This window comes from Vipera berus (assembly GCF_964194415.1).
Source record: "Vipera berus genome assembly, chromosome: 1".
Classification (NCBI taxonomy): domain Eukaryota; kingdom Metazoa; phylum Chordata; class Lepidosauria; order Squamata; family Viperidae; genus Vipera; species Vipera berus.
In genome coordinates, this window is record NC_138202.1 from 362,661,575 (window position 1) to 362,687,044 (window position 25,470).

The 25,470-nt window shown below is 57.5% G+C and overlaps 2 protein-coding genes across 4 annotated transcripts; both read right to left on the reverse strand.

Annotated features, from left to right (window-relative positions):
* Positions 1–4,427: 4,427 nt before the first annotated feature.
* Positions 4,428–10,768, reverse strand: LOC308659271 (alpha-2-antiplasmin-like). The gene is made up of 8 exons (XM_081312773.1): positions 10,484–10,768; positions 9,004–9,088; positions 8,209–8,578; positions 7,835–7,978; positions 6,719–6,922; positions 6,416–6,558; positions 5,603–5,810; positions 4,428–5,421 (listed from the first exon to the last, which is right to left on the reverse strand). Exons 2-8 carry the CDS (start codon positions 9,067–9,069, stop codon positions 5,126–5,128), a joined length of 1,431 nt encoding a protein of 476 aa, XP_081168899.1. The 5' UTR covers positions 9,070–9,088; positions 10,484–10,768; the 3' UTR covers positions 4,428–5,125.
* A 71-nt stretch (positions 10,769–10,839) lies between these two features.
* Positions 10,840–24,308, reverse strand: WDR81 (WD repeat domain 81). Of its 3 annotated transcripts, XM_081312771.1 has the most exons (11): positions 24,279–24,308; positions 20,267–23,811; positions 19,823–19,930; positions 19,530–19,720; positions 15,436–15,626; positions 15,054–15,213; positions 14,630–14,771; positions 13,790–14,470; positions 12,893–13,038; positions 12,573–12,752; positions 10,840–11,882 (listed from the first exon to the last, which is right to left on the reverse strand). In XM_081312771.1, the coding sequence occupies exons 2-11, from the start codon at positions 23,781–23,783 to the stop codon at positions 11,562–11,564; spliced, it is 5,637 nt and encodes a 1,878-aa protein (XP_081168897.1). In that variant the 5' UTR covers positions 23,784–23,811; positions 24,279–24,308; the 3' UTR covers positions 10,840–11,561. The 3 variants fall into 3 exon arrangements, with proteins under 3 accessions (XP_081168897.1, XP_081168898.1, XP_081168896.1); XM_081312772.1 differs by lacking the exon at positions 24,279–24,308 and having other exon boundaries at positions 14,630–14,732; positions 20,267–23,955; XM_081312770.1 differs by lacking the exon at positions 24,279–24,308 and having other exon boundaries at positions 20,267–23,955.
* Between the last annotated feature and the right edge of the window lie 1,162 nt (positions 24,309–25,470).

Here is a 25,470-nt window from a genome sequence, read left to right on the forward strand (position 1 = left end):
TAGAAAGTTCAGAGATTTACTGTTGAAAAACAATTTGTTAAAGAGCTGAATCTTTACTCAAAGAGGAAAAAAGTCTGCCAGTTTGCTAAGATCCTTTGTTCAAAAGCCATAAGGAACAATAAAACAATTAATTGCCCTGGTAACCCAGCTCTTGGTTTGCTGCTCAGTGAAAGAGACCCCCACCTTTGGAATGCCAGCTAATGCAGCAGCTTGCAAGCTTGGATTTATATTAAAAGGGGATAGAGGCATTGATTGCAATGATGACTAGCCATGCAAGCATCTTTACAGAGATTTCATCCTGTGCTGCTAGCCATTGTCTTTAGAGTTGGAATTTTGCTGAAACTAAAAAGTTTGCCAGTTTGTTGAAATCTTTTGTTCAAAGGACTGATGAAGTAGCCATGCAAGCATTTTTATATGAATAAGCAAGTGATTTAGTTAACAATCCTAAAATATATGTTTTGAATCTCCAAAGGGAGATTTCTCAGCAAGCCATCCTACTCAGTCTCTAGCTATAAACAAGGAACAAAGAGCAAATTAACCTTCGTCAGTCACACAGTTTACAGTCTATGGTTGGTACTCTTAACACGGACAGGAAGTCCCTCGAGAGTTCCAGACCAGCTCACAACTTGTGGTCTTAAGAAGAAACAATTTGGCTCACTTTGCATCCAAATTCAAGCTAGGGACAACACCAGGCTTACTTCCAAACAGCAACCTCTAGTGGTCAAGGGGTGAACTTCGTTGAAGTACTCACCCACACAAGCAGCACCCCGGTGGCTGCTTAGCAAATAAAAGGCTTGTTCCCAGGCACATGTAAATTGCCCCCTAGTGGTCAAAAGGCAAAATTCCCTGAAGTCCCTAACCACGCAGAAGGTGCCCCTAGTGGCCAAAGGGCAAACTTCCCTGAAGTCTCTAACCACATAGAAGGCGCCCCCTGGTGGTCAAAGAGTGAAGTTTGTTGAATTAGTCAAAAATATCTAGGAAGTTTTCTGCATCTATCCTAGCCATGGCAGAGTGTCCCATTGATCCAGAAGAGCTAGTTCGACCAGACAACCCTGATTTGTGCAAAGATCCTGCTGTAAAACCCAAGTGCACAATAAAACTAACCCAGATACTCAGAGAAATTTATGAGACAATGAAAGATGAATTTTCCAGTGATCTGTCAGACCTATGGGACAGAACCGCATTCACCATGACAATTTTGCAGAACCTTAAGGATAATCGTGCTAAATTAAGAGACTCTATAGATCGCCTATCTGTAGTTTATGAACGTTACCAGCGGCTGTCTGCAAAATACACAATTTTCTTAAAGGACTCTAATGTAGATGATTCCTCAGCAGAACTAACCAAAATTGAGGATCTGAACCAGCAAAGAGATCTCCTAGTGCAAGATGCAAAGAATAAGGCAAAAATCTGTATTGCTGACCTGCAAGAGACCAGATCTCATAGGTCTACATCATGTAGATGCACAGTACGCTCCGCTAGATCCTCTCACTCCGGGGCTTCAACAATACCTGACAAGCTAGTAGAGGCCCGTGTGCTTGTAGAAGAAAAGGCTGCGCTTGCTTCCTTTGCCAGGAAGGAAGCTGAAATAGAAGCCCAGAGAAAAGTCCGTCAAGCAAAGGAGGAAGCCCAAATGAAAATTCTGCAAATAGAAAAGGAACGAGCAGCTGCCCTGGCAAAGCTGAAGGTCTATGAACAAGCAGGGAAGAAAAACACCAATGTGGAGTGCTCCATCCCAACAGAAGTGGAGGATCCGATGGAACGCACCAGTCAATACATGTTAAAGCATAATGTTTGCAACGATGCAGAGCCATCTTCCACACTGCCTTCAAACACCACAGAGACCCCAAAACTGCAAAAGCCTGTACTCCTTCAGCACCACAACACAAGTACATCTTCTGCACTTCCCACTCACCACTCAGAGACCACAGAACTGCAAGGGCCTACACCTCTTCAACAACACAGCACAGGTGCATCAGCTGTGCTTCCTACGAACAGCACACAGACCTCAAGCCTGCAGAGGCCTGCACCTCTTCAACGCCCAGAAGCAGGTGCGCCAACACTTCAAACTGCATCACCTCTTACCAATGGCAATGTAATTTCCAGCAATGATCAACGGTTGAATCGACAACCAGCACAAACCTTACAGAATACACTGCAGCTGAATGCTTTTACTACATCACTCTATCCTGGTGCACCTCATCCTTATTCACCAGAGAACCTCCACAACCAAGGGGCCCAACAAGTTTCTTTTGGCATCAAGGAGTGAGGGGTCAGACTGTTCTGACCGTGCCAGGTACATGATTTGACAAGAGCTTCTCAACTCTAGCCCCTCAAAGAGCTAGACCCTGGCACGTCTGTCCCCATCCACCAGGGGGAGCCATTTGGCCCTCTAGAGGGGACTCAAGATGGGGGGGCAGTAGATGCATCTATTTCCTCATGGGAAACGGCCTCCAGGATGGCCTGTAGGGATCTGAGGAGGAGGGGTTTAAAGAGCCTTCGGTGAAGGGAGGCTCTGATGCATTACAGGACTCTCAGTCAGAGGAAGAATCTGGCCCCTCCAATCGTGTTCTTTATGAGGCTCAGCTGAGTGAGGAGGAGGATTCGGACTCTTGAGGCTTTACAGATGACTATTTAGAGATGCTCGAAGTAGAAGGCAGTTTAGCAGAGCAGACCAGAGAAAGGCTATGAGGCAAGTCAGCGAAAGGAGGAGAAGGCATTGAAAAGCCACGGCTTGGGGCTGCTGATGAAAGGGGAAGGTGTGGACGGTGCTGGTTGATGAAGGCAACCGTTCATAGAACTCCAAAGGAAATCCTGGTCTGTTTATGTTCTTGTTGATCTTCTTGTTTAACTCTTGTTTCCTGTTTGAACCATTTATTTTGCTAAGGAAAATATTCTGCTGCTTTTTGTTTTAAGGACTTAATTATTTTGAACTGTATTTAAATAAAAGGGTTGGGTATTTTCCAGCCTATTGATTTAAAAAGAAAAGGGGTTGTCCTTGACACGCAAACTGGGACGGTCGTAGGCTGGAACAGACCTTCCTCTTAAGACGAAGCCATGGAGAGTATCGAAAAGTTGGAAGGACATTCCCGGCCCCTCTTCTTCAGGGTCCCTCACGGAAACGGGACCCTCCTCCCCAAGCAGAGAAGGCTCCCATGGAGACTGCAGGCCCTCCCTATCCCCCCCACACACACCTGTTCCAACGTCTCAGGCACAGCCAGCTCTGGCCACAGCCTCCCTGGGGACTCTCCCGAAAAGCCCCCAGCCCTGTCCAGAGCTTCGCGCTGCTATTCTCCCCGAGAAGGGGGGGCAGGGTGGGTGTTGAACGTGGTTGCCTTCCCCACTGTGCAAAAGAAGAGTTCTGAACTGGGCCAAAGGACTGTCACTCCCAGCACCTTCTTCCGGAGCACAGCTGGCTGGGGGATTCTGGGAGTCCGCAAGGCTTAAAGTTGCCAAAGATGTCGGCCCTGGTCTGGATCCCGTCCAGAGAGGATGAAGGGCTGGACTCCTCCTCCTCCTCCTCCTCCTCCTCCTCCTCCTCCTCCTCCTCCTCCTCCTCCTCCTCCTCCTTTTCCGGCTCCTGAATTTCTCTCAACCCCCTTCTGACCCCCCCGGTCACCCTCGGATACTGAGGATACTGAGGATAATGAGGACCCAGATTGTTGGGGGCAATAAGCTGACTTTGTAATAATGCCGCTTGGGGGGGGGCCAAAAGCCCTAATAAGCAGGCATATACATAGAATGAAGGCTACTGCTAAGCTTGTAAGCCGCCCTGAGTCTTCAGAGAAGGGCGGGATATAAATGGGATTAAAATAAAATAAAATAAAAATACTCCGAGGGGCGTTTCTGTAGGGTTGGACCGGGAGACCCGCAGGCCCCCTCCGACTCTGTTCACTGTAATTTTGGGGTTCTGGCCGTCATGCCCCATGGAGACCGGATCCTCTCTCCATCGCCCCTTCCTGCTGGCTCCAGGTAGCCCTTGGTTTACGACTGTTTAGTGACCAAAGTTAGAATGGCACTCAAAACAGTGACTAATGACCGCTTTTCAAACAACGGTTGCAGCATCTCCCTGGCCACGGGATCAGAATGCAGACGTTTGGCAACCGATTCGTATTTATGACGGTCACATTGTCCCAGGCTCTTGCGATCCCCTTTTGTGACCTCCTGGCAAAAAGAGTCAGTGGGGAAGCCAGATTCACATAACAACTGCAGTAATTCACTTAGCAACTGTGACAAGAAAGGTCGTAATATGGGGCAAAACTCACTTAAGAACTGTCTCACTGAGCAATGGAAATTTTGGGCTCAATTGTTTAAGATCAGGGCTACCTCCCTTCCCTCCCCCGTCTTGATAGGGGAGCCCCACCCCCCTTGTCTGAGGAGGCCACGTAGCTCTGCTGCCAGATGCGAAGGATACAAAGGCATCGCAATATTTGCAGTTTTATTTTGCATTATTTTCCTTACAATTCTCAATGCTCAAAACAATCCTCTCTTTGTCTTAGCTTTAGCTGTGCGATTGTGCATCTTATCCACTATGTTTTCACAAGCATGAAGCACAATTTTCAATTGGATTACGATCTCGGAGGCCCTCAGGACAGACGCTTAATTAGTCTGTATCCAACCTCACAGGGTTGTTGCGTCATTATTGCCATTCTATCCTTTTTGATGCAGGGGCCCCTGAAACAATGACAGGTGGCAATGGGGGAGGGGTATTTTGAAGGGAGGGGGTTAGGCCTGTGTGCAGCTTGGACTGAGGAGGGTCTTCTTGGACAGAGAGGGGTTCAGTCTGACTAAAGGGGAGGGGGAGGCATCCCTCCGGCCTGGTGCCAAGAAAATTACTCGGGGGGGGTAAGGGAAATCAATGCGGGGAAGGCAGGGTAGGCCAGTGGGGGGATGGGGAGCCTAGGAGAGTGTCCAGCAAGCTGAGGTGCAGGATCCACATCCAGGACTCGCTAGTGGCCAAGGAAGGGCCACCGTCTCCATTTCAAGATTGGGATGGGATCCACTTCTGCCCTCAGACGCCAGCTGGGAGGGTGATGTGCTTGGGTGGGCAGCCACTGGGAGGGGTATTCTGGAAGGCCAGACTGCCTGGGACTGGGGGGCAGCTCTGTAACCCTTCTGTGGCCCTTCAGTGCATCCTGAAGCGTGGGAGAGTAACAGCCAGGACTTGCTTCTCCGGCCGGGGATTCCGGATGATGCCCATGAAGAGGGGGATGTCCGTCACGTCCTCCATGATCATGAAGATGAAGGGCTGGTCGAGGGAGAAACCTGAGAAGGAACGGAAGATGACCATGCTGGTGGCCGCTGCCGCCTTCGCTCCATCCTCGGTCAACTCCAGGGCGGCTCGTTGCTGGATGCTGGAGACCATGAGGGGCCCCTCGGCAATGCGGCTGAGGTCTGGGGCGGAAAACAGCTCACCGAGACCTGGAGGAAGAGAGAGGACCACAACTGAAGTGGGAGCAGCTCCCTGCCCATCGCTGGGAGGAGGAGGAGGAGGAGGAGGAGGAGGAGGAGGAGGAGGATGGAAAGTCAACATAGATAGCACGAAGAAGCTGGGCGGGAGGGCGGGAGTTGCAGGCCTTCCGTCCCGTCTGGGGTCTCTCACCTAACCGAGTTAAGACCCCCTTGAGCTCCGTGTGGTCCTCTAAGTGCAGCTTCGGCATCTTCACGCTGGTGGGCCTCTCCTGGGGGAACGACCTCTGCAGGTTGTGCTGGAGGACCTCAGACAGAACCTGGGAGAAGTTCTTCTGCTGGTGGAGGCTGGGGACGATGGCCACGAAGGAGGTGTTGCCTTTAAAGGGGAACCTGGCCACCTGGAGGAAAGGGCAGAGGAGGGTCTGGGAAGGGCAAGAGCCACGAGGCTGCCACAATCACGGGAGCCCATGGGTGGCCTCCTCTCACAGAAGCCACCGGGGCCTCCCTGAGCCCTCCCGGTGGGGCGAGTGAACACAAAAGCTGCCCTTCTGCTACGGATGACAAGATGGCAGCCTGGCATCAGTAATGGGGGGACGAAGCAGTGGGGGATAGGGAGGCAGGGAGGGAACTCGGAGGAAGTGAATCCAAGCAGACGGTCCTGCGGGAAGCATACACACAAACACACACCCGTCTCAAGGTCACACCAAAAGAATGTGCAGCTCGACTGGCAAAGACCGGGACCATTTCCCAAATGATTCATTAAGACCTCATTGGTCAGTGACTGATAACCAGGGGGTTGGCCTGGAACAAGGGAAAGTTAACCGTATCTTTGCATGCAAAACTCTCACATTCAGCTTTGCTTCTTCTGTAACCACTTTGGCTTTAGTAAAGTCTACTTTTGGCTAATCACGGACCAGGAGTCTTTCTTTCCTAACTGGCCAAGTTGGGACAGTGGACATCCGGGGGCTCCTCTCCCCCCCTCCCCCGCCTGGCCCCCCTCTACCTTGGTCTCCAGGGACCCTATTGTGAACCATCTCAGTGGGAAGCTGTGTCCCTTCATCATCTCCACAGAGACCGCAGACTTCTCATCCAGGTAGAACAGGCTGGGTTCCGTCAGTTGTGGGTCGAACTTGGTCTTCCAGAACCCTGGGCCACAGCAGACAGGACATCAGGCCCAGGCCGGCAACCTTCCCCTCCCCCAAGCTGGTCCTTTCACCCTGAGAGCTGAAGGTCTTCCAGTCCCGCTTGGAAGAAACCCAGACCGCCCACGGTGGCTTTCCCCCCCAGCCGGGCAGCAGAGACCCACCTCGGAAGTAGATGGCGTTGAGAAGGACCATCACAACGTTGGGAGACAGCTCGGTGAGCATGGTGGGGATCAGCCCATTGGTGGCTTCTGCCACCCAGCTGTTGATGGCCTCCAGGTCGGCCTTGATGTTCCCAGAAAGGAGGGCCGGCTTCGCTCCGTAGAATCTCTGGGACGCCTCCAGGAATGTCTCTTTGAAGGGGAAGCCTGGGAAGGAGGAGGCAGGGGGATCAGGCCCAGCAGGGGGGCCTCACCACTCCCCAACTCCTGGAGGGAGGCTGCGATGCCCAGTCCCTTGGCCCCGAATGGGCTGAGGGCCCTTCCCGACTCTCAGGGGCTGGGGTTGTGTTGGAGTAGCCTTTATTTGTGAATAAATAAATTTTGCTTATAAAGCCACACGTGCAATAATGTTGCTCCTTCAGCAGAATTTTTTTTTTCTGAAAAGAGAAACGGCTTCTCCTAAGAACTGCAGTCCTGGGATCCTGGCCACATCCTTCACTGAAGGGGAGCAACTGTCACTTTGATATCCTGAGTGGGAAACTGAGGGGGTTAAAGAGCACGTCAAAAGTCTTCAAAATCTACAAGATGATCGCCAGGTCAGAGAAAAGGGCTGGTTCTCTTCTGAGATTGTGTCGGCCTTTTCCCCCGATTTAAATTTAGTAAGTGCATCGGCCAGTAGGCCAGTAACAACGGCCAAGCAGATTAAGTGGCGTTTCTTGCAAAAAGCCTGCAGTCGTCCTAAGGCCAGCCGAGGCGGCCTGGTAGCCTGGCACCAAAAGGGGCCTCGGGAATTTCATCTGCCAGCAGCCGGCACTGGCACCCTGGGCGGAAGGGCAGGCCTGGGGCGCTCTCATTGGCCTCCAGGGCCATCTTGGCAATGCCCAGCAGTGCAACGTGCCCCCCCCGCCGCTCTCCTCCTGGGCAAACATGGCAAGGGAAACAATTGTGAAACTTCCTCTCCTCAGATGACCCTCTTTCTCCTCTGGGGCAACGCCTCTGAAGGGAGACGGACAGCTCTCTCTCTCTCTCTCACACACACACACACACACACACACAAACACACAGACACAGAGACAGACACACAGGGGTGCCCACCTCTTACCCACAGGGATGGCTCACCTTTCTGCAGGAAAAGGCGGCCGGCTATGCTGAGGGCCGTCCGTTGGAGATGCTGGGTGACCTCCCGCAGCGCCTGGTGGAGGCAGGGCACGGAGTCCATGTGCAGGACCTCCAGGAGGTGCTTCTTGGTCTGGTTGGCGGCACCTGAAACGAGCCAGGCTCAGCCCGGGCCGGAGAAGCAGTGGCCGAAGGGCTCTGGGGGTGGGGGAGCAGCCCTTAGGAGCCCCCCCACCCTTGGCAGCCTAAGAGGAGCAGCCCTTCTCCACCGGGTGAGCTCCTTGGAGCAGAGGGGGCTGGTGGTCTCTGGGCAGTCTCCCCAGAAGCAGGGGGGGTCAGCCTCCCCCCTCCGAGAAGGGTCTTCCGGGCGGTGTTACCTAGGGACAGGTGGGCGAGGGCCAGGGTGAGGCTGAGGGGCGAGAAGATGGCATTGCCCAGGCCCTTCTCCGCCTCGATCTCCCGCAGGAGGTCCACCCCGAGGGCCCTCATGGCCGAGGCGATCTGGCCCACGCTTCCAGAGAGGGCCTGCTCCCGGCAGCCTTCCTCCCCCTCCTCCTCTCCCTCAGGGGAATTGGGGAGGCCCTCCTGCCCTTTCGACCCGTCCGGAACCGTCTCCCCCTGGCCGGCAGCTTCATCTGGAAAGTGGGGAGGCAACTTTGTGGGGCCTTGAAGGGCCCCCTGGGACCCGGGTTCCGTTCCCGCCTGTAGCAGCAGATCGTCTTCAGGGGGAACCGCCGCAGCAGTGACCTGCAAGGGGAGGAGGGGGGGAGAAGACTCTCTGAATCTCCTGCCAGGAAACCCCCCCCCCCGGTTCAAAGCAGCTTCTGCGGGGTCCTTTCTGAGCCGGGTTGATTTCTGGCAGTGCTGGAACGAAGGGCGCTTTGCTGAGTGTTGGTCTACATTTGTCAGTGTTGGAGAGTTCACACGAACACTATAAGTGGGACAACACTGCCCACGACACCCTCGGTCCCCGCCTGACCACGGCAGCCCTTGAAGGGAGGGGGATCACGGGGGCCCCCCAGTGGGGTGGCAGGCTTGGCTACAGAACCCAAAAATGCCTTCTTCCCAGGAGGGGCCAGGATTCGATTAAAGACAGGAGCCTACTTCCTTTTTGTGACCTTCCCCCCCCCCCGCAGGGAAGGATTCTCAAAGGGAAGCAGGCGGTAACTCACCTGGTCCGACCCAGCACACAGGACAGGAAGGCAGGCGGCCAGCAGCGTCCAGAGCAGCAGAGCCATCAGGCAGCGGACGAGGGGGCTGCGGGAGCGAAGAGGCTGTGCTGACCTGCTGCACCTTCAGGGTCCCAGGGGGGCCAAACCGAGGTGCCTGTTTTCCACCCCCCCTTCGCCTGCAGGACCCAGGAGGTCAGGCCTGGCACCAAGTGGCACTGGCTGTGGCTGGCGTGGTTGGGCTTTTCAACCCCTTCTCCCCCACCTGCCCCCTGAAGACGGGGAGGAAGTGCCACGTTTCCTGGCGTGTGTGGGTGTATGAGGGGGAAGTACCAGCCTCCCCCACCCAGATCCACCACCAGAACCCAGGAAACCGATTTCCACACTGCCAAAAAAGGGCAACGGTGCCCCAGCCTTAAGATGGCAGCATTCCTGCCCCTGCGCCAGTTCACCCCCTTGCTGCCCCCTACTCCACCTTGTTCCTCGAGCGGCTTTTCCCAAGGCTCTCCCGCTGCCCCTCTCTGGCCCTTCAATGGGGCAGAAGAGCCCCAGCCTAACCAGGAGCCAGCAGTGACGCCCCTCCCCCTGGCAGACAAATATTGACTTTCTTCCGTATCCGGTTAAATATTTGTTCAGAATCTTAGGTCCAGGGGGCAATGCAACCCCCCCCGGCACCTCCCCCTTTGATGGGGCCCTAGAGGAAGCACTTTGCCTGCGGAGGGGAAGGTGGCCCAGCCCCCCACCGACTCTTGCAAGGTTGGCCCCTCATGAGCTCCTCTGAGCAAGTGGGCAGAAAGCACACCTCAGCCCCATGCCCCCACCTTTCCCCCTCCCCACTCCAGGCAGCCCCCCCAGGCCAGGTGAGCCCTGCACCTTCCCTCTTGGCCAGGGGTTCCAGGGTGGCCTGCAGGCACTCCTGCTGGCCAGGATCACCCCTGGGCACTCCTGCTGTGTCTGTCCTCACCCTTCAGAAACAAGACAAGAACATCCTGGCTAGTCTGTTCGTGTCATCGATATTCATAGCCTCCCCCCCCCCCATTCCAGAACTCCCTCTGGTCACGAGCTGCCCAGGGTCCGGAGGAAGCATTTAAAATAAAAATAAAGGGGCAGCTCTGAATACTCCCACCCACACACACACTGCTGTGGTTTGACAAAAGAGGACAGGCGGGGCGTCCGTGGGGCAGCCATTGAGAAGGCTGCCCCTCTTAGACGTCCACTGCTAAGCAAGGCAGTTAAGTGACTCGGGCCCTATTTTACAACCTTTTTTGCCAGGCTGCTAAGCGAATCACTGCAGTTGTTAAATTGGGCGGTCATGAAACAGATCTGGGCTCACCGCTGTGTCGCAATGGGGAACCACGTGAGCCTCACACACTGCAGGTGTTGCAACTACTGGTTGCTAAAGTGCCCGAACTTTGATCAGTTGACCCCAGGGATGCTGGTATGTCCCCCCCCCCATTTTCAGAGCTGTTGTAACTTTGCTCACAGGTCTGGAATCAAGGCCTGCTCCACTGCAGACGCAGAGCCTGGCCGCTTCCCCACAGGGTCTCTGGAGCCCCCAAAGGCAGGAGGGAAAGGGTTGCTCAGCCAGACCACTGTATCCTCGAATCCGACTCCCAGTCGGGGCGGGGGGGGTGTGCTTCAGCGAAGGCTCTTCCTTGACCACACCTTCGCCATTTCTGGCTTCTGCCTTATCTTTGCCACATGGAGGGGGAAGAATGACGTTTGTGGTGAAAAAGGGGGCAGAGAGGCAGTAGCTCCGCCATTTCTCTGCTGCTCCCTGCTTGCTCCACTACTGAGATGGGGGGGGCTTCCCCACCTCCTCAGCAAAAAGTCAGAGAATTGTAGTTTCTCAGGTTTATTTCTTGCAAACTCTTCAATCAGCAGTGAGAAACCCCACCCCACCCCAGTTCCAGGGAACAGAGGGAGAGTGCTGGCCTGGGCCGTCCCCAGGTATATGTGTGTGGGGGGGGGGACAAGGACTAAATGCACCCACAACCCCAGGGCGTTTCTAGCAAATCTTGAGGGTGGAACCGACACCCCCGCAGACACTGTCCAGCCGAGGAGTCCTTCTGGCCCCCTTGGAGGAAGATCGGGGGAGGGAGGGCTGGCTCCTGGGCAGGCAGAGGGCTTTGTGGCCAGGCAGTGGGGGGGGGGGGGCAGGGGGCTTCCAATGCTTGGCCAACAATGGGAAGACTTGGAAGGGGCAGTCATGCCTTCCTGCCCAGAAGCCCCTTCCCCAAAGGGCTAATCAGGGCAGAGAAAGCAGCGGAGGGGGGAGCAGAGCGTGACAGTCCTGGCCCACCACCCAAAAGCCGTGGGATCTGCCGCTATTCCCTCCTTCCTGCTAGCCCCCAAGTTAGGGGAGAAGGTCTTGACCCCCAGGCATCCAGGGGCATCTCTGCCAGTCCCCAGGGAGCATCAGGCACATACGGTGATGGGGGGGGTGTCTTGGCTTTACTTGTGCTGGGACTACGGGGGGAAGGGGCGTCCCCAACCTTCTGGTCCCCCCCCCAGGGCTGGTGGCCAGCCACAACTGTCCCCCTCTGCTTCAGAAGCAGGGGCTACGCCAGCAGCCGGACAGTGCCGTTGTCCGAGCCCAGCAGCAGGTGGCATTTGGTGGGAAGGACGGTCAAACTGGTGAGGGTCCCTCGGAAGTTCTCGGAGCTCAGCTTGGTGGTGCTGGAGGCTGAGGGCCCCTGGAAGGCGTAGACGCCAATTTTGTTGGCCACTGTGCCGGCCACCACCTCGTTGCCATAGAGGTCAAAGGTGTGGAGGGGCTCCGAGGCCGATTTGTACATCTGCAGGGGCTTCGGCTCCAGGTCTTTCCAGACAGTCAATGAATGGTCGGAGGAGGAGCTGATCAGCACGTTGCCCTCGGTGGCCTAACAGGGAGAGGGAAGCAGCAAGTAAGCCTTGGCCCGGTGGTGAGAGTGGTGCGACAGTCCTCAGCCACTGCTCCTCAGCCACTCCTCCTTTGTCCCTTTCCAGGATGGAAGGCGAGGCCAAGCGGTGGCGAGGCCAAGCGAGGCCAAGGCGAGGCCAAGCGAGGCCAAGCGAGGCCAAGTCCTCAGCCACTCCTCCTTTGTCCCTTTCCAGGATGGAAGGCGAGGCCAAGCGGTGGGAATCTGCTAGTGGGCAGTGCCCACTCCCAATCACCCTGAGGGGGCTGCAGGCTCCTTGGGGTGCCTGAATTCTGCCCAAGGAGCAAACCCCATCTGCTCAGTCCAGGGGAGGCTCCCAGCATCTTTGCCAACCAATGCCAGGGCAAAAGGGTGCGACCAGCATCAAAGGTCCTGGTGGGAACGGCCGCCAGCTCTTCCAGAGCTCCCACAGGCTCTGTTTCTACTCAAGCACCAAGCCTGACCCTCCTTGCTAGGCAGCCTCCTCGCTCTCTACGCACTTCTGGGTACTGGGCAACCCCAGAATCGGGCAGGTTGCGGGGTCTCCTGGAAGCGGCACCTCCAGCTGTAGGGCGCAGTGCAGGAGGGACCAGAACAGGGCCTGGAAGACCCAACTGGGCCGCTGCAGCCTTCATCCAGCCACACCTGAACCCTTCAAGGCCAGCAGCTCACCTTGACCTGCAGGATGTCTCCCTCGTGGGCTGACCAAGACTTCTGGATCAGGCCTGTACGGGTGTCCAGAAGGACCATGAAGCCAGAGGAGAAGCCGGCCGCCACGCTGCGCCCGCTAGGACTGACAGCCAGGCAGCGGATGAGTCCAGCGTTTGCCCCGCTGGCCAGCCGGAATTCCTGCTGCAGAGCCGAGGGAGCAAAGAAATGTCAGAGGAGGGGCTGTCGCCCCCGTGACTATCCCTTCCCAGCCCAGAGCAAGACCCCTGCTCACCCCCGCCCAGCCACTCCTCACCTCCCCCCCCCGTGGCCCCAGGCCCTACCTGCCAGCCTGGCTTCCGGTGGTCAATGAAGCGAAGCACCGAGTCCGCGCTGGCGATGCTGATGCTGCCGTGGGGGGGAGGCATGGGGCAGAGCGCGGTGACAGGCGCCTTGGAGTCCAGCACTTCAAAGGTACGAACTACTTTGCCTGCCAAAGAGACCCAGCTGAGCTGTGCCCGAGAGGGAAGGGGCGGCACCGCCATTAGGGGAAGGGGCCATGCCCAGGAAGCACTGGAGGGGATTGAGAGACCCTCCCCAATGCCCTGACCCAAACTAAGAGGAGCTGTGGGGCACCGATGTGTGAAGCAGTCTCTGAGTTCCTCCCAAATTGTCTCTCTGAAAGGGGGGGGGTTGGGGGGTCTTTTGCTGCATGTGAAAGTACACCCTGATGCACCACTGACCTCGTCTCCTACCGTAACCCACTTAGAGCAACTGCCAGCTGCCGCCTGGCGTGCGCTCGTGTGCGTGTGACCCTCTGCCCTGAACCCTGGAGAGTGGGGATGCTTGGTGGGGGGAAAGCAGCTCTGACACCAACCTTGTCCGTGCAATGGGCAGGACAACCTGCCACACACCTTACGGGGAAGTGTTTACCAAGTGGGCTACCTAGTCAGAGCCTTTCGACGGGGAATGGAACTGCCCCACAGGGGTTCCTGTCAGGTGAGGAGGGGGTCTCTCCAATTGAGGAGTCAACCCAACCGCTGCATCAGCTTTGGGCCCCAGGAGCTGACGAGGGAGACCTCTCAGTGTTGAGCCTCAGCCAGACCCTCTGCCAGGGACTGACCACAAGAGCCGACCCCACGATGGCCACGGAAAGAAGTGCGTGGAGACCTCCCAGGCTCCTGGCCCAAGCACCTCAGGGTCCATCCACGCCATTTGCTCGTGGAGAGGGGGTTGCCTACCAGTGGGGGCGTCCCAGATGTGGATGGTGCCGTCACAGCTGACCACGTGCTGCGGGGCCTCCAGCAGGCCGACGTAGAAGACGGACTTCTTGTGCCGGTCGTAGGTCAGCCGGGGCTCGGTCTCGTGGCTGCCGTCCCCCCGGTTGTAGAGGGGCCAGAGGCGCACGGTCTTGTCCTTGCTGCCGCTCAGGAAGAAGTCCTCCCCACTCAGAGCGGCCACGCACTTGACCGCACCCCCGTGGCCCACAAAGCTTTGCAGCTTGATCTGGTGGAAGTGGAAGGGGGCATCGTGCCGGCTGACCCCGATCTCGTACTGCCAGTACGCCAGCCAGTTGCCCAGGAGGAGGCGAGCGCTGCGCCGCAGCTCCTGCTTCAGTGTCTCCCCCTCCTGGCCCCACGGTTTGGGGCAGAGGCTGCCCCTGGCCCCGTTCAAGGGCTCCTGCTGGGCTTCGGAGGGGACCTGGATGCGGTTGCCCACCAGCACGCTCCCGAAGGTGCCCGATCGCATGTCCTCAGCCGGGCCAGAGGAGGGCTCGGCCCCCAGCGCCTCCTGCTCCGAGGGGGCCTGGCCCGGCCCAGCAGCTGCCTGCCTCCCTGACGAGGGACTGGCTTGCTCCAGGTGAAGGCTGGCCAGCTGCCTGACCAAGGCGTGGTTCGGCACAATCGTGTGAAAGGCGTCACCTGCCAGGAGGGGAAGAACAACTGAGAAACGTGCCGATTGGAGAGTTCTGCTCCCCAACTGCACCCCAACTGATGGAGGAGAAGCCCAGCCCCCCCTCTCTTGCAGGGCGCAGGAGAAAAGAGGAGCAGGAACAAGGGGGGGGAGAACAGGGGTCTCACCCAGCAGGCAAGAGAAGGGCACAAAGGCAACGTAGGCCATTTCTGGGCTGAAAACTTTCTGGAGCTCCAGGAGAGCAGAGGCGTCCACAGAAAGCGGCTGGCCCTGCAAAAGGGGACCGCCTTTGTCACACCTGCAGAAAGGCTGAAGGGGAAGGAAACGGTCCAGCCACTCGCCCACCGCCTCCTTTTAGGCCAGGGGACCTTCCTGGTACTTCAGAAGGCAGCTGGCTCATTTCTGAAGCAGCCACTGTCCAGATCTCTGCACACCATCCAGACTGGACATCCCCCAGGAGCCCCGTTGACCATCACCCGCAGGATTCCCAGAGGCGTATTGGCGGGGATAATCTGGGGTGGGCATCCCTGTCCCCTCCTCCGCCATGGCCTCCCCACCGAGGAGCCCCTCTCCCCAGAGCCACAGACTTACGGACTCCGAGGGCAGCAAGGAGAAGCTCTCAAAGAAGCCCCGGAGGGTGCTGCGCAGGTGCTGCTGAGCCATCTCCGGTCCGATCCGTAAACAAACCAGCATCATCAAGCGGATGGTTTTCAGACACAAGACGACCCGGCCCTGGACCCCACTGGGGAAACTGGAGGGAAGAGACTCTCAGCACCCATCACTCTGCCCAGCGTGCCTGCCCAGCGCCCCCCTCCGCAGCTGCCCCCCTGGAATCACAGGCATCAGCTTAAGGGGTGTTGTTTGTCCTAGCAGCCCTGCTAGGGGAACCCTTGCTGCTGTGCAAGCGTGCCAAAGGGGGAGGCCAGTGTTGCTCTGGCCGTGGCCACTCTGCCCCCCTCCTGGCCAGGCGTACCTGAGGGTGGGCGAGGTGAGGAAGCCGAGAAGGGGAAGCAGGACCTCCTGGCTGATCCTGGGCAGGATGTCCATCAGGGTGCTGTCCGACAGGTAGACCACGATCTTCTGTCCCAGCGTCACGGCTGCCAGGAGCCCGGCTTCCTTGCGGCTGTTCAACCGGCTGGCTGCTGCCCCTCCCCCAGGAGCTACCTGGAGGGAAAGGCTAGCGTATGACCCCCCCGTATGACCCTCACAAACAACCACAGAGCTGAAGGCCCCTCGCCCAGCCCACGGGCTGCGCCACAACAGCATCTCCCACCATGGCAAAGAGGGACCCTGATGGGGATGCCGAGGGTTTGGGGAGGGGGGCCCAGTCCAGTCCATGGCAGGGAAGGACAGGTGCTCAGGACCCGTCTTCTCCAGGACAGATTCTCACAGACTTCCAGGCAACCCCTAGAGGTCAGAAAAGGTTAGACTTCATGCACTGGACTGGCTGGAGTTTTCCTTAACAGATGGTGGGAATGAGAAGCTCTCTCCAGACAGGCTAATTGACAAGTCAGGTAAGCGGGGGGGGGGGGGGAGCTGTGTGGCAAGACAGTTAAATGGGCTGGCGCAGAACGATCATCTGTGGGTCCCTGTTTCAAACAGGTGCATTTGTGACAACGACAGTTACTGACCAAAGATGAAGATGACATGAAATGGGGGGAGGGGTATAGTTAGTATTGTATGTGGCATAAATTAAATAAGAGTTTTGGAAAAAATATTGGAGCAAACAGGGTAGGAGCCAATGGTGGAAAGTGGCTGCCTGATGCTGCCACAGCCCCATCACCCCACGGCCTGCCAATCACCCCTCACTGTGCCACTTTCAGGCAGTGGGTTTTAAGAGGAGACGACCCAGGAACAGAAAGGGGGTCTCTGGGGGAGGAGGAAACACTCGTGTGAGGCTCTCCCAGGAAGTGACCCCTCCCACAATGGAGGGGGAGTCCTGCTTCTGCCTCAGATGGAAGAGCCGAAATAAAAATGAGGAACTGCGTGCAGACTTCTGGTCCTGCGTGCAGTGCAGCAGTTGAGGGGTTCGGGACTCTGTGCCCTCCAGCTGAGTTTCTTCCTGTTAGGGGACCCTAAATGGGCCAAAAGCCGCCCCGGAGAGGTGGCAATGAAGGAAGGAAGTCCCAGGGACCTCGGAGAGATGGCGGTCGACCCGATCGGTTCAGGAGAAGCCTTCCAGAAACCAACAGGAGAAAGGCTAGCCTAATTCCAGAGTCTAGCCCAAGCTGTGACCAACCGAAGTCAAAAGCACTATTTTAAGCTGATCGTAAACAGTGTGCTTGAATCTGGGTAAGAGCATTGATTTTCTCTATCCTATCAACTTTCCTGAAGGGGAGAAATTCCCAAGAAGCAAAAAAAAAACAAAACCTCAGAGAGTGAAGGGGGGCGGGGTTGCCCACCCTTTTGTTAAGGGAAGCAGCAAATTGAACCTTTCATGGAGGAATAAAATCTGAAAAATGAACCAGTGCTGACACCTACTGGTGGATGAGGATTATGATAGTCATGGTAAAATCTGGGGGGAAAACTAATCTCTCTCTACTTGTGACCTTTAAAGCTTTAACCATAGAGAACAGCTGTGTAGATAAAGTGAGACTTACAAAAATGAGGGAACAACAAAAAAAGAACTTTTTTGAACTCTCTGGACTATAAGTATTTATTCAACTCTGACTCCAAAGCTATTTCCAGAGTGGGGGGGGGGAATTGGACTTTTGGTCATCATGGAAAATCAGAGATTTATAGGAAATACTTATAAAGAAAAAATGAATATTTTTCAAGTGGAGATATATGATATGTTGCACCTTGCTCTATAGTAGCAACTGTGAGAGAGATCTCGGAGTCCTAGTGGACAATCAAATATGAGCCAGCCGTGTGCTGCAGCTGCCAAAAAAGCCAACACAATGCTAGGCTGCAATAACAGAGGGATAGAATCAAGATCAACTGAAGTACTAATACCACTTTACAATGCTTTGGTAAGGCCACACCTGGAATACTGCATCCAATTTTGGTCACCACGATGTAAAAAAGATGTGGAGACTCTAGAAAGGGTACAGAGAAGAGCAAGAAAGATGATTAGGGGGCTGGAGGCTAAAACATATAGGGAACGGTTGCTGGAGTTGGGTATGTGTAGTTTAATGAAGAGAAGGACTAGAAGGGGAACATGATGGCAGTCTTCCAGTATCTCAGGGGCTGCCCCAAAGAAGAGGCAGTCAAGCTATTCTCCAAAGCGCCTGAAGGCAGGACGAGAAGCGACGGATGGAAACTAGTCAAGGAGAGAAGCAACCTAGAACTAAGGAGAAACTTCCTGACAGTGAGAACAATTAACCAGTGGAACTCCTTGCCTCCAGAAGTGGTGAATGCTCCAACACTGGAGGTTTTTAAGAAGAGACTGGACAACCATTTGCCTGAAATGGTATAGGGTTTCCTGCCTGAGCAGGGGGTTGGACTAGATGACCTCCAAGGTCCCTTCCAACTTATTATTATTATTGTTATTATTATTGTTATTGTTATTATTATTACTATTACTATTATTACTATTATTACTACTACTACTACGAAACAAACTTGAGGAGGAGAAAAATGACTGGATAAAACACACTAGAGAGATAGCAGGGAAAGCGGTGGAAGTGAAGAGAGGAAAAGCGACAGGAGAAGCGGAGGGAGAAAAGCAGGAAAAGGTCTCCCCATAAAGACGGGAGTGGGCAAATGGCCCTAAGAAAGATACTGATTTACTTTTTATATCTACAGCAAGATTTAGGAAAAACCTTTTGATTCAGCAAAAACACATCGATTAAGAAAGACACCGGGCAAAGGAAAAAGACTAAAGCGGAAGCAAAGAAAACAGATGATGGGACTTATCAGAGAGAATACTTAAAAAAGAAACATTTGTTTGAACAGGGTTAAAGAAAGAGAGAAAAATTGGAATATATATGCTATTCCAAGAGGGACGGATTCTCTCGTTTCTCTTTTGTGTTCTTTTCTTGGTACGAGTAACATAAAAAAGTTGAAATGACTTAAACAAAGGAAATGTTTTAGATTCTTAAGTGTGACTGAATTTAAGAAAATCACAATGGATAAAAAAGTTTTGAATAAGAGTTAAAGGACTAGGTGACTAGATGTACTGAATGGAATGTTTAAAGATTAAATATATTCTTAATTATGGCTAAAAAGAATAAGAAATTGAGGAAATTAATATAGACTAGCCTAAGAGGGATATATATATATATTAAGTAGTACGTTATTTCTTATGTTTCTTTACTCTTGCTCTCCTTTCTTTCTTTATCATTTTATCTATTTCTTAAGAAATGTAAAAGTGTGAGATGGCTTATATGGAAAAAGTAGAGTTAAATTTGTGTGTGTGTGTGTGTTATTTATCAAAACAGTAAGACTTGTATCAACTAAATCAACTAAAATTATTATGTGGAATATGGATTATAGAAATTGTTAATGATTGTTTTACAAATGTAACCCAGACAACACACTGTTCACCAATTATTAAGTGATTTATGTGTTGTTTTTTTTAAATCAACAAAATACAAAAACAAACAATGAGGAACTGCATGCTGGAACCGAAAGCAGAACAGCCAGCGATGGGCCTCTTTTGCGAAATGGATCAGTCCAGGGAGGCGCAGCTGACAAAACGGTCCCCACCTTGGCTGAGGCTGTGGGCACAACGGGGGTGGGGTGGGGGTGCGGCTCAGCCCCCTGGCCTGCAGGATCCCTGAGAGCAGGAGGGAGGCTGCTGCGCAAGGAAGCCCGGCCTGGCTAAGGGCAACCTCTACGTGCCGACGGATGGGCAGCCCGTCGTCTTTCAGCTTGGAGGGCAGGAACCCTCCAAGAAATGCTCCCTGCTCGGTCAGCTGCCTGATGCCCACACCTGCCCCTCGGTCTCTCCTGGGGGCCCAGGCACCAAACTCGGGGTGGCATTTTTAACCAAAGGGAAGGGGGCTACGGATCTCCTACGAATAACACCTGCAGCCGTGCCCACTACTGCCAACGCTGCCTGGCTTCCCGAGTGGGAGCCATGGGGGTTAAGAGGGGGACTGGGGCAGAAGGTGGAAGACTGACCAGGTAGCTGATGTAGGGCAGGTAGAGGTAGGTGAGGACCGGCTCCCCGTAGAGGTGTGCTATATGGACCAGGCAGGTCAGCACTGGCTCGGAGACCACGTCGCCTGCCACAGGCCGCCTCTGCTCCAGGTTTCCAGCGCTCGGAGGGCCACCTTCTTCGGCCCCAGCCACGAACTGCTGTCTGCTTGCACCTGTGGGGAGCAGGAGTGTTGCCCGGGAGACAGGAGGGAGGCATCCTCAGCCTTGCCAGCTGCGCCACATTGCCATCCCTCCCACCCAGCAGAGGAGCCTACCCAGATAGCAGGAGGCCAGCAGCCGGAGGAGGTTTCTGGCGACATACCGGCAGGCGGTGGTGGGGCCCAGCTTGGCCGACAGCCACCGCACCATCTTGCAGGCTGTGTCTGCAGACAAGAGGGCAGATAAACTGCAGCTCCACCACACCCAAAGCTCACAGCCCCCCTGGTTCTTCTGCTTGCCTTCCCCACCCGTCCATGCCAGGACAGGCAGAGCTTCCTGATGCTATGGTGGGGCCTTGGGACCTCTCCCCATCTCATGGCTCTCCCCTCCCGGATCATGACCACCCTCTATGTGGGGCGCTCCTGCTCTTCAAGCCAGCCAAGGGGGAACCCTGAGCAGCAACGACCCGCTTCGTAGATCAATGCCCAGCAAGCTCAAAGACACCCACGACCAGCACTCTTCACAGGGTGCATCTCAGTTGCACTGAGCCGGCAACTCACCTAGCAGGATACTCTGCTCTTTGTCCACATCCTGGTCCAGCAGATCCTGCCGGTTTTCCCCAGCCTCGGCCTGCCTATCTTCCTCGGTCAGACTGGGCTCCGCAGAGGGACCAGCAGCGCCTGAGAAGACCGGCTCTTCTGCAGCCAAAGCAGCCTCTCTGCGGCTTTCTTCCCCATCCTCCTCCTCCTCCTCCTCCTCTTCCTCCTCCTCCTCCTCGCCGTGCTTCGGGTCCCGGCTGCCATCCAGGCCCTGGAGGCCGGCGGCTTTGTCCCGCGGGTCCTCCCCCAGCAGCCCCTCACCAGCACCACCCTTATCACTCAGCTGGCCCAGGCTCAGGGCCTCAGCCAGGTAGAGGCCATTGGGAAGCTCCTCGCTCTCTGGCGGGTAGGCCTGGTCGTGCAGGCTGATGCCGGACATGTAGCTCACCAGCTCCAGGCCGGCGTCCCCCTTGGCCTCCTCCCCAAAGGACCGAGAGGCCGGGCTGCTCCTGTCGCTCTCCTCACTGTCCTCCTCCGCCGTGCTCAGCAGCAAGGCCTTGTTCTCCTCCCGGAAGGAGCCCTCGGCACCCCCCAGCACCTGCAGGATGTGGGGCAGCAGGTGGGCAAGAAAGGGCTGCAGCCCCAACCGGGCCATCAGCTGGGCCACGAAGCAGTCCGTGTAGAGGTAGAAACGGCCGTGGAGGCCCCGGGGGCTCTCATAGGCCCCAATCAGGAGCTTGAGCAGGTACTTGTTGGTGTTCTTGGGGCCCAGGGCTCTGGCGATGGGCTCAAAGAGGTACCAGGCGGCATGGACAGCCGTCCTCTGCTCGGACAGCAGGGCCAGGATGAAGGGCAGCAGGATCTCCAGGCCTTCGGGAGTGATGCCACTCAGCACCCCGTCCAGCTGCTGCCACAGCTGGAAGACCAGCTCCCGGCCCTGCCCCTCATCCCCGGCCTCCTGGGAGAGGTAGGTCAGGATGAACCTGTGCAGGGCAGGGAAGTACGCCGGGAAGGGCAGGACCCCGCTGTAGGGGCTCAGCAGCTGCGACGGGCATGGTGGGGGCAGCCCTTGCCAGACGGGCTGGTAGGCGAACAGCTGGGGTCCCCTGCTGCTCTGCGCCTCTCCGAGAAGCTGGGGGTCAGGAATCTTCAGCTGCAGCAGCACCTCCAGCAAATGCTGGAGTGGAGGGGGGACCTCCTTGGGGTGAAGCCGGCAGAGCCTCCGGATGGCTTGGAAGCGCTCCCGCAGCGAGGCCGTCGGCTTGGAGGTGCGGAGCTTGCTGGCAAAGAGGATCTCACCCACCAGCACCCCCAGGACCTGCATGTCCCTCTGGAAAAGGTCTGAGAGAGCCACCGGGAGCCGCGAGGGGGGCTGCTCCAGCCGGGCCACTGCCCCATGCACGGCTTTCAGCAGGAAAGTGTCCAGCTTCTCCAGTTCCTCCAAGGCCTGAAGCGGCTGGTGGCCCTCCGGCAGGACCACCTTCTCCTCTGCCCCTTCCACCTGGAAGAGGAGGGCGGGGGCCTTGGTCCTCCAGCCAAGTGGCCTGCTGTCCACAGGGAAGCCGGGACCCTGGGCAGGAGAACCAGGTGCCTCCGAGCCTCTGGCAGGTGCCGGGCCAGACTCCAGGGCCTCTGCTCCCTGCTCCACCTCTTCTTCCATGCTCAGCCCAATCCTGCTCTCACAGGTAGCAGCGCTGGTGACCAGCCCACCGGCCGCCTGGCTCCCCTTGGGAGTCTCCAGCACTCGTGTTTCTTGAATGGTGGGGATGAGAGGCCGGGTGGAGAGAGGGGCCTCCGCAGGCAGAAGGGTGGCCCCCACCAGTCGCCTAGGGTGGGGCTGGTCAAAGAGCTGCACGACTCCGTAGCTGGTGAGGTGGGTATGGTTGTCCACCAGGTGCAGGCAGACATTCTTCTCCTTGACTGCCTCTTTACCCAGCAGCTTGTAGCCAAAGGTCAGGTCAATCCAGTGGTGCAGGTCCCGAGAGACCTCCAGGCTCTCCAGCAGGGCCCGGTGGGCAGCAACGAACTCTTCGCAGGAGCCGTACCAGGACGGCACCTCCAGATCCGGCATGTCAGGGTGAATGGACTTGAAGATGGTGGGGTCGGAGTAGAACTCGGGGATGCACTCGTCGGGGGTCCAAGCCTGCATGCGCTCGAGGTTGGCGGGGTATTCGTTGGGCTCCCACTGGGACCGGACGTGGGAGCACAGCACCGCCTTGGGAGTCCGGCGGGCCGTGTAGACGTAATAGGTGATGTCGGAGAGGACGTCCGAGATGTGATGAGGAACATGGGGCTGTTCCCCACTCAGGCCACTGCCCCCTACCACAAAGGCCTGCTTGGTCATCTCATAGGTGAAGTCCAGCTGCTTGTCCCCCTTGTTTAGCCGGAACTTGGACTTCCGCAGGTCCCGGAATTGGCCTCCTTGGGGGGTGAAGTCCATCACCCAAGGGAGCACCGGGTGATAGTTGGGGTCCCTCGGGCGCCGCCCCACCAAACGATTCAGGTGCATGAGGTAGTCAAAGTTGCTGAGGCGGCCGTGCACCCAGTCCAGCACCAGATCCCCAAGGTCTGGCAGGGCCCCTGCCCCTTCTGCAGCAGCGGGACCCCTGGGCACCTGGCCCTCCGCTGACCCCTGGCCTGGAGTGCTTGAGGCCACTGCCACGCCTCCTCCCTGCCTGGCCTCCTCCCTGCCCGGCTGCTCGTACCCTTGAAGTGGGACTCTGAGCCAAGCACACAGCTTCTCGTCCACGGACACATCCTCCAGCGAGAACATGCCACACGCCAGGCCCGCCTCGTGGCAGGCTTGCATAGCCAGCAAGACCTGGAAGAGGATAAAGAGCAGCTTGGCGTGGCTGTTCATCAGCTTGGCGGGGCTGAAGGTGATGAGGTCGTGCAGGGAGTACCAGACGTACGGGAAGACCAGGTAGAGCATCTCTGGGGACTCCAACAGGGTGTCCGCCTGCAGGACGCTGGAGAAGCGTGGGGGTGTGTGGCCAGGGACCTCCTCCTCTTTGGCAGGAGAGGAGCCAGAGGGGGTCCTCCCCACAGGGACGACGGGGCAGCAGTAGAGCTTCTGCAGGGCCGCCCGGAGCCCCTCCAGGGCCTGGACAGAGGCCGGAGCCAGGGCTGGGTAGTAGCGCTGGACATACAAGCGATGGGCTTGGTTCCATAGATTCCTACAGTTCTGGGAAGCCACCCTGCGCATGAACTTGTGAAGGGTCTCTGGAGCCCCTGGGGGCTCTTTCTGCCCGTTGGCATTTGTGGTCAGCTGGTAGCGCAGGCAAAGTTTGTGCAGCCCGTGGATTTCCACTCGGGTCCAGCCCGTGGGCAGCTTCTGAACGGAGTGCTGGAGACAGGCGTGGACCTCCATCTCGCTGAGGCCCTCTGGCTGCGGGCACAGAACAGGCAGCGCCCCCCGCTCCTTTAGGCTCGCCAGCCATTTCAGGGGCACGAGAGCGACGACGTGGGAGCCCCTGAGCAGCAGCTGGCTGTGGGCGATGCCCAGGTCTTTCTCCACCTGCTCCAGGAGGGGATCCATTCCGGCGACGGCAGCTCCTTACCATTCCCTGCAGAGGCAAAGCGCCCGGGTCACACCGCCGACCGGGAACCAACGCCGGGAAGCAGAAGCGGGCAAAGCAGGGCCGGGCCGGCACTTCCTGCTCTCCCCGATGCGGCTGGCAGTCGCACTTTGGCAGCCCCTCCCCGGAGCAAAGCCACGGGTCTCCCCCCTGCCGAGTAGCTCTCTGTCGCCCCCTCCAGAGCCCGGCAAGGGCGGCAGCGACGCTGAGCCCCTCACGGGCGCCTTCGCTCCCGGCCCCTCCCGCGCGCATCCCCCTCCAAGCCTGGAGTTCCGGGACCCCCCTCCTGGCGCTCCGGCCCCCGCCGAAACCGCCTCCGAGCCGGCTAGCGGGAAGGGGCGCACGAGGCGAAGGCGCCGGCCGGACACCGTTCCCGGCACAGCCCAGCGGGGGGGGAGGGAGGGGAGTGGGGCGGGGCGACCGTACCTCTCCCCCCGCCCGGAGCCGGAGCTCACCCGGAGCGCGCAGCAGAGCCGCCTGCCGCCATGTTGGATCAGCTGACGGGCGAGTCACGTGGCGCCGCTTCTGGCGAAGGACGCGAAGTCCACGTGGCCGCCGCGTCTAGGATCGCGCCTTCCCGGGGTTTCTGCGAAGGGACGGGCCTCCCTCGCGAGACGCCGGGCGGGCCAAGCGGGCTCGCCCGGGACGCCGCCTCCTGCCCCCCGCGGGCCGTCCTTGCGGGGAGCCCCCGGAGGGAGCCGGGGCGCCCCGGGTCCGCGGCCCCGGCGCCTCTCATCAGGTCCTGGTCCTGGGCGCTCGACAGCCCCGCGCAGCCCGGCTGCGGCGACAGGGCGCGGGCTGCGGCAGGGGGCGTCCGCAGCGGGCTCGGCGCGGTCGTTGCTGGAAGAGGGGGCGGCGGGCGGCGGCGCTTTTTCCTTCGTTCGGCTGTTATAGGAGCGCTCGACTGAGGAGCGTACGGTGGCAGCCCCTTCGGGACGGGAGAGCCAGCAACCGGGAAGCGTCTCGGGTCGCTTCTTGCCCAAACCCGGGACTAAGGGGGCCGGCATCGCTTTGCCTGTCGCGGCAGCACCTGCCGTAATCCCCGATCCGGCCCCTCCTCCCCCCTTGCAGGAAGCCTCTGCCCAGGCGGGGCACCCCGGCCAAGAGTCCGCTGGGCAGGCCGACGGCTTAGCCTGGGCCGCAGCAATTCGAATCGGTGGTGTGGGGGGGGGGGGAAGTAGCGCGCCTCGCCGACGTGGTCAGTTCAGCCGGCATATGCTCATTCTGGCCAGGCAGCGTCACTGGGGAGTGGGCACGTGGGGGAATTCCTGCGTGGGAGATTTTCCGGAAGCCTCCCTGGACTTTCTGAGCAGGCTGCGCAAACGCCCCCACACCCCGCCATGCACACCGCCCAGAGTTTCGCAGGGAGACGGGAGGGGAGGGCGGGGCCAGCGCCGCGCGTGGTGGATCCGCTTTGCCAGGCCCTTCCCAGTGAGGAAGAGCGGCTGCCTGTGGAAGGAGCCCCTGCGAGATCTCCTGGTAAAGCGTGGACGGGCTGCCTTCTGAAGTGGGTGGCTGGACGGACCCAGCTAAGGCTTATGGAGGCCTTTCCTGGGGGGGGGGTCGCACTGCGCCCTTTTGGGCAGGAGGACTGACTGGAAGCGGCTTGCAGGTGCCCAGACCCTGCCTCCAGGTCCCAGATCCCGT

Coding starts and splice junctions, on each gene's coding strand:
- LOC308659271 (XM_081312773.1), bottom strand. CDS start 9,069: ATGGCTCTGCTGCTCTGGACGCTGCTGGCCGCCTGCCTTCCTGTCCTG. Junction 6,559..6,718: donor CAACGCCATCTACTTCCGAG/GTGGGTCTCTGC, acceptor GCTGTGGCCCAG/GGTTCTGGAAGACCAAGTTC. Junction 5,422..5,602: donor GGGGGTCTTAACTCGGTTAG/GTGAGAGACCCC, acceptor CTCTTCCTCCAG/GTCTCGGTGAGCTGTTTTCC.
- WDR81 (XM_081312771.1), bottom strand. CDS start 23,783: ATGGATCCCCTCCTGGAGCAGGTGGAGAAAGACCTGGGCATCGCCCAC. Junction 19,721..19,822: donor GCTGGCCTCCTGCTATCTGG/GTAGGCTCCTCT, acceptor TGCTCCCCACAG/GTGCAAGCAGACAGCAGTTC. Junction 14,471..14,629: donor GCCCTTCTCTTGCCTGCTGG/GTGAGACCCCTG, acceptor CCCTCCTGGCAG/GTGACGCCTTTCACACGATT.